The sequence below is a fragment of the Tupaia chinensis genome, unplaced genomic scaffold, assembly GCF_000334495.1.
Source record: "Tupaia chinensis unplaced genomic scaffold, TupChi_1.0 Scaffold000067_1, whole genome shotgun sequence".
Classification (NCBI taxonomy): Eukaryota; Metazoa; Chordata; class Mammalia; order Scandentia; family Tupaiidae; genus Tupaia; species Tupaia belangeri.
This window is the reverse complement of record NW_006159526.1, coordinates 4,413,436-4,420,839: the sequence shown is the minus strand read 5'-3', so window position 1 is coordinate 4,420,839 and position 7,404 is coordinate 4,413,436. Positions and strand designations below refer to the sequence as shown.

Genomic DNA, 7,404 nt, shown 5'->3' with positions numbered 1-7,404 from the left:
GGGGATGACCATGCCGCAATCCCTTCTCCTCCATTCTCCTCTTGGGATCTTGGGCACGCTCGCATACACGCCCCCGGCATGAGTTTAAGCCACCGGGTCCAGGACTCGAACCGCGGTCAACTACGTGGGAGTCCAGCGACATAGCCATTACGCTAACTGCTGGTCCCATCTGCCGGTCCCTTTTAAAAAAATGTTGAAGTGTGATATGGTGGTTAAGGCACTAGACACGGCCAACTGCAGTTCAAGTCCCAGACCTGGTGGCTTGCTTTCTCGCTTTCCCTCCCCCACCACCTTTCTGTCTCTGGTAAGCACATGGGCCGTATAGCAAACTTATAAAAAACCTTTTTTAAAAAAAGAAATAATACATAGAACATGGCCTAGAGAAGGCTTAAATTATTATTTTTTTTTTGAGAGGTTTTTCACTATAGGGCACGTGCGCTCGCCAGACAGACAGAGAGAGACAGAGAGACAGAAAGCGAGAAATCACCCCCCAGGGGGGATGGTCACGCCGCAATCCCTTCTACTCCATTCTCCTCTCGGGATCTTGGGCACGCATGCACACGCGCCCGGCGTGGGTTTTAAGCCACCGGGTCCGGGACACGAACCACGGTCGACTACGTGGGAGTCCAGCGACATAGCCATTACGCTAACTGCTGGTTCCCAGAAGGCTTAAATTATTTTTTAAAAAATAAAAAGTCAATGAACAAGGAGCAGGTCCTGGAGCGAGGGAGCTCAGGTGGACAAGTGGAGTGTGGTAGGGCAGTCAAGGACAGCAGTTTCTTCAACACATGCAGCTCAGGGGCCTGCTCCGTGCCTGGTACCGACTGAGCGTCTAAGACTGTGACAGCTGGACAGACAGGACCGTGTGGCGGAAGGTTGCCGTGATCTGAGAAGACGGTAGCGGACGGGCTCTAGAGGAGTGTGACCTCATGGAGCAGGGTGCAGGGAGGTGACATGGAGGTTCTCTAGTGTAGGAAGTAGTCTGGGGATAGCCTTGGTGAAATATGCACCAAGTCGTTCGGGTCCCAGATCTGGCAGCTTGAGACTCACACCAGGCGTGTGTGTGGGCCTGCCCAAAGTTCTGGGAGGAGAATGGAGAAGGGATTGCAGCGTGGCATCCCCCATGGGGGGTGATTTCTCGCTTTCCTTTCACTGTGTCTGTCTCTCTTTCTCCCTGGCGGGTGTACGTGCTCCCAAAGTAAAACCTCTTTTATTTTGTTTTTTATTTTTATTTTTTTAGAGAGAGATTTTTGCCAGGGCATGTGCACTCGCTGGAAAGACAGGGAGAGAAAGAGACAGAAACTGAGAAATCACCCCTGGGGGGGTGGCCACTCCACAGGCCTTCTACAGGTGACAGTGAATGACTCGCCACCACCATCCAACAACACTCTTTTATTTTCATTTTACTTTCGTGGATATGGGAAGTAATTGTTGGATTTTTATTCACTAGGATGATGTAAAATATCTATTAAAAATGTCTTTTTCTTGGGACCAGCAGATAGTGTAATGGCTATGTTGTTGAACTCCCACGTAGTCGACCGTGGTTCTAGTCCCTGGCCTGCTGGCTTAAACTCACGCCGGATGCATGTGCGTTCATGCCCAAGATCCCGAGAGGAGAATGGAGGAGAAGGCATTGCGGCGTGGCCATCGCCCCCTGGGGGGTGATTTCTCGCTTTCTGTCTCTTTGTTTCTCTGTCTTTCTGGCGAGCGCACGCACCCTATAGCAAAAACCTCTCCCCACCAAAAAATGTTTTTTTTCTTTACTCATGATAGAGCACATGTGTGTGTATGTGAGAGAGATGAGCACCCTCCATCGGGTCTGATCGGACTGTGATCCTCGCCATCCCGCCCTCCAGCCTGTCGGAGCTCGGGCACGCCCCTCTGTGCCCACACACTTCAGGCTCACTGGGCCTGTGATTCAAACTGGTGACTGTATGAGCAGCTTCTCTGGAGCAGTGTGTTATCATGGTGCCACGGGCCAGCCCAAGTTTCCAGTTTAAATAAGTGCATTTTCACCTTAAAAAGTAAATTTGGGGGCCAGCAGGTGGCATGGTGGGTAAGGCATTGGATACTCCCACAGGGCCAACCATGGTTCAAGTCCCGGACCTAGTGGCTTGCTTTCTCACTTTCTTCCTCCCTGTGTGTCTGTTTTTCTCTGATCAAATGAAAATAAATGAATGAATAAATAAAAGTAAATACATAATTCTTCAAAAAAAAAAAAGTAAATTTGAGGGATTGGCAGGTAGTATGGTGGTTAAGGCACTGGACTCCCATGTGGTTGACCACGGTTTGAGTCCCAGACCCACTGGCTTGAAACTCACACTGGGCGTGTGTGCGTGAGTGCTCAAAATCGTGAGAGGAGAATGGAGGAGAAGGGATTGCAGCGTGGCTGATGATTTCTTGGTTTTTGTCTCTCTATCTCTCTGGCAAATGCACATGCCCTATGGCATGAAACAAAAACTCAAAAAATAAAAGTGAGTATGGGATGTCAGCAGGCAGCACGGTGGTTAAGGCACTAGACTCCCACACGGTCAGCTGCAGTCCCAGTCCCTGACCTCGCAGCTTGAAAATCATGCTGAGCACGTGTGCATGCATGACCAAAATCCCAAGAGGAGACTGGAGGCAAGGGATTACAGCATGGCCACCCACCCTGGGGGGTGATTTCTCATTTCTCTCTCTCTCTCTGTCTCTCACATCCTATGGCAAAAAAAAAAAAAAGAATTTTGGTGCCATCCTATGGTCTGGTGGTTAAGGGAACTGGATTCCACATGGCCAACCACAGTTCAAGTCCCAACCCTAGCAACTTGAGAAACACACTGGACACGTGTGTGTGTGTGTGTGTGTGTGTGTGTGTGTGTGTGTGTATGCCCCAAATCCTGACCAGATGGGGAACTGGAGAACGGACTGTGGTGTGACCACTCCACATTAAGAGGTGTTTTCTCAGGACCAGCAGTTAGCATAATGGCTATGTTGCTGGACTCCCATGTAGTTGACCGCGGTTCGAGTCCCAGACCCAGTGGCTTAAACTCACACTGCGCATGTGCGTGCGTGCCCAAGATCTCAAAAGGAGAAAGGAGGAGAAGGGATTACAGTGTGGCCATCCCCCCTGGGGGGTGATTTCTCGCTTTCTATCTCTCTATCTCTCTCTGTTTCTGGCCAGCGCACGTGCCCAATAGCAAAAACCTCTCCAACAACAAAAAAAGAGGTGTTTTCTCCTGCTCTGTCTCTGTCTGGCGAGCACACGTGCCCGCTAGCAAAATAAATAAGAATTTAAACGTGGAACAGTCCCAGTGTATGCCTATACGCCTGTGTATGACAGGAAGGGCGAGGGTGAATGGAGGTGGGGGAACTAAGGTAGTATATGGGTGAGGGAGTATAGAAGCTGTACATGGGTGGGGGGAGATCCATTTGAAATTTAATGAGGAAAGGAGCAGGTGAGCGATTGGTGCAGGTGAGGCTTCTGAGCCACTTGGGCTAATGTGGAAGGAAGGCCTTGATGTCAGCCAGGTGGCTGGGGTGACCTGTGGCGGGGGGCAGGAGCTAGGGCTTAAACTGTCTCTTCTTCCCTTGCAGCCATCGACCTTATCAACAACCTCCTGCAGGTCAAGATGCGCAAGCGCTACAGCGTGGACAAGTCTCTCAGCCACCCCTGGTTACAGGTGATGCAAGGGGGGAAGGCTCACCCATTGGCTGGGATAAGAAAGGGGTGGAATTAGATCCTTCGAGGGATGTACGTCCATTTTCCTTGGAGCCACAAAGTGGGAGGGCTTCCCATTGGCTGGGCTGTGGACGAGGGTGGAGCTAAAGTTCTATTGGCTGGGCAGGTTGGGAAGGGTGTGGCTTCGCCTTTATTGGTACCCAGCCTCCCCCCTGCAGTGCAAAAGGAATTCGGGCAGTGCTCTGGCCACAGCTGGCCACCCTAGATGCACCCCCCCGCCCCCAGACTAACCTTCTTTCTCCGGGCCCAGGAGTACCAGACGTGGCTGGACCTCCGGGAGCTGGAGGGGAAGATGGGGGAGCGGTACATCACGCACGAGAGCGACGACGCTCGCTGGGAGCAGTTCGTGGCGGAGCACTCGTTGCCTGGGACCGGGCTGCCCACTGACCCAGGGCTCGGTGGGGTCCTCCCACCGCAGAACCACGACATGCAGGGACTGGCCGAGCGCATCAGCCTCCTCTGAGACCCAGTGCGCCCTGCCCGAGCTGCCACCATCCCAGCGAACTGCTCTGGGGGAAGCAACTTCCTGCCCGAACTGGATGAAGCATGCATGGGAGGGGGATTCTTTCCAAAGGCCCTTCTGTGTTCCCCCACAATGAAAACGGACTCGTTTCTGGCCCATGTCTCTGACGGTATCACACTGTTGTTCAAGATGGAGTTCACCTGGAAGGACTGTGCGAAAGAAGGCTCCTTGGCGGCCGGGTGGAAAGGGTGGGGGGCCCTGCAGGGAAAGGAGTTGGGAAGGAGGACTTCCCTAAGGCCTCCTCTGGGAAGGAGACTTCAAAAAGTTTGTGGAAAGTAGAACTGTAATATGAGTTTATTTTGGTGCAAAAATGTTTGAAATCTATGAATAGTTTTTACACAATAAATATTTTCCATGAGCTTTCTTTTCCCTCTTCTTTCTCTCTTCAGGTTTTTTATATAATTATTTAATGTTATTTATTCATTCATTTAATTTGACCACAGAGATGCAGAGAGAGAGAGAAAGTGAGAAAGCAAGCAGCCAGGTCCGGTACTCAAGCCATGGTCGGCCAGGTGGGAGTGTCCAGCGCCTTAACTGCTAAGCCACCTACTGGTCCTCTCTCTTCAGTTTTTGCTATAGGATGCATGCGCTCACTGGGCAGAGACAGAGAGAAAGTGAAAAACCATCCCCCATGAGATGGCCATGCCACAGTCCCTCCATTTACCTCAGGATTTTTTTTTTTTTTGGAGAGGTTTTCGCTATAGGGCACGTGCGCTCGCCAGACAGACAGAGAGAGACATAGAGACAGAAAGCGAGAAATCACCCCCAGGGGGGATGGCCACGCTGCAATCCCTTCTCCTCCATTCTCCTTTCGGGATCTTAGGCATGCATGCACACGCACACGCGCCCGGCGTGAGTTTTAAGCCACCGGGTCCGGGACGCGAACCACGGTCGACTACGTGGGAGTCCAGCGACATAGCCATTATGCTAACTGCTGGTTCCCCATTTTCCTCAGGATTTTGACATGCATGCACCCAGCATGATATTTTTTTCTTTTTTTTTTTTCTGTTTGGAGTTTACCCCGCTAGAGGGTGCCTGCACTTGCTGGAAAGACAGAGGGAGACAGAGACAGAAAGTGAGAAAACACCCCCCCAGGGGGGATGGCCACGCCACAGTCTCTTCTCCTCCATTCTCCTCTCAGGATCTTGGGCATGCATGCACACGCGCCTGGCGTGAGTTTAAGCCACCGGGTCTGGGACTCGAACCGCAGACGACTACATGGGAATCCAGCAACATAGACATTACGCTAACTGCTGGTTCCCGTCCCGCATGATTTTTAAGCCACTTAGTCTGGGACTCAAACCAGAAAGTCAGCTATGTGGGATACAGCTGCTTACCCACCCTGCCACCTGCTGGTCCTCCATGAGCTTTTTGGAGAAGCAGGAAGACAGCCAGGAGAGAAGCCCAGGAAGGGACAGTCTGCAGGTAGGACTCACATATGGAGAGGGAAGAGGAACAAGGAGGTGGAAATGGAGAGATGGAAAGAACTCGACGGCATGGAGGACTTGGAGAAGAGCCAGAAATACCGCAGTTTGTGATGAGTAATTCCTTACTCGGTCTCGTTACTGCTAATCACAGCTATTAGCCCTAGCAGTTAGCACAAGTCTGGTCCAGAGTAGAAAACTGATACATAGCGACCAGCAGTTAGCGTAATGGCTATGTCGCTGGATTCCCATGTAGTCAACCGTGGTTCAAGTCCCAGACCTGGTGGCTTAAACTCACGCCAGGCGCGTGTGCGTGTATGCCCAAGATCCTGAGAGGAGAATGGAGGAGAAGGGATTGCAGCGTGGCCATCCCCCCCTGGGAGGTGATTTCCTGCTTTCTGTCTCTCTCTGTCTGTCTGGCGAGTGCATGCACCCTATAGCAAAAACCTCTCCAAAAAAAAAAGAAAAAGAAAAGAAAACCGATACATAATATTTAGCATTCTCGGGGCCGGCAGGTGGTGTGGTGGTTGGGGACGCTGGATTCCAACATGACTGACCTTGGTTCAGGTCCCACACCTGGCGGCCTGCTTTCTCACTTTCCCTTTCTCTCTCTGCCTCTCTCTGGTTGAATTAAAGAAATAACAAATGGAATTAAATAAATCTTTTAAAGAAAATAGCATTCTCTTACATTTTGGGGATGACATCTCTGCACATTGAATGTGCTCATTCACTCGTATTTGCTCACTGTCTGTGAAGCTGGGGACACTGTGGTGACCAAGGCAACCCCATCCTCACTCTCACAGGGTTCACTGTCCGTGGAGGCACAGACTTGTCCCTGGACCGGGATGACCCAGAGTGAGCTGCTGGAACACAGAAGGCGAGCCCCAGGGTCAGGGGAGTGGGCTTCTGAGCTGACCTCAGGCTTCATCTTGGCCTTGAGGTTGTAGGCAGGGGCAATGGCTTGTGGGGTACACAGACTGGAAGGAGACACACAAGCACCTGTCTACCTCGTGCCTGCCTCCCCACTCCTCAGGTCCCCACTGACTCCATGATTCTATTTATTTCTTGGAGATTTTTGCTATAGGGGATGTGTGCTTGGCAGAGAGACAGGCAGACAGAAAGTGAAAAATCACCCCCCAGGGGGGTGACCCCGCCACAACCCCTTCTCCTCTATTCTCCTCTTGGGATCGTGGGCATGCACACACAATGCACAGCATGAGTTTCAAGACTTGAACTGCAGTCGGCCACGTGGGAGTCCAGTGCCTTAACCACTATCCCGCCTGACTCCGATTCTGACCCTCTGCGCTCTGCAGCTAAAGGTGAGAGACCTAAACACGTGTCTGAACAAGTTCTCTTTCACTCAACTGCCAGAGGGCGCATGTGTTTGCCTGAAACGGACACAGAGAGAGGAAGGACCCCTAATGGAGCGTGTTCATGCCGCACTCCCTTCTCCATTTCTCCAGCCTGTTAATATTTTGTTCACGCATGCACGCATGCCTGGCATGTTTTTCAAGCCACCTAGTTTGGAATTTGAGTCGTGTGGTTGGCTGTGTGGGATCTGGTTCTGGGGCGAGCCTTGAACTAATTCCCTTTAAATGTTGGTCATACTCAGACTTAACACACCGTAGTTAAGAGCCTGGCCTGAGCTGGGCTGGCAGGTGGCATGGTAATTAAGGGCACTGGACTTGCACATGGCTGACCACAGTTCGAGTCTAGGATCTGGCGGCTCCCTCACCCCA

General features: G+C 51.6%; 1 protein-coding gene across 5 annotated transcripts in view; it reads left to right on the top strand.

Annotated features, from left to right (window-relative positions):
* PRKD2 (protein kinase D2) overlaps positions 1–4,381 on the top strand; it is a 48,068-nt gene extending 43,687 nt beyond the window's left edge. For all 5 annotated transcript variants that reach the window (XM_006142105.3, XM_006142104.3, XM_006142106.3 and 2 more), the window contains 2 exons: positions 3,574–3,659; positions 3,969–4,381. In XM_006142105.3, the coding sequence (XP_006142167.1) occupies positions 3,574–3,659; positions 3,969–4,181 (299 nt within the window). In that variant the 3' untranslated portion in view covers positions 4,182–4,381. The remainder of the gene's footprint in view (positions 1–3,573; positions 3,660–3,968) is intronic.
* Positions 4,382–7,404: the final 3,023 nt, after the last annotated feature.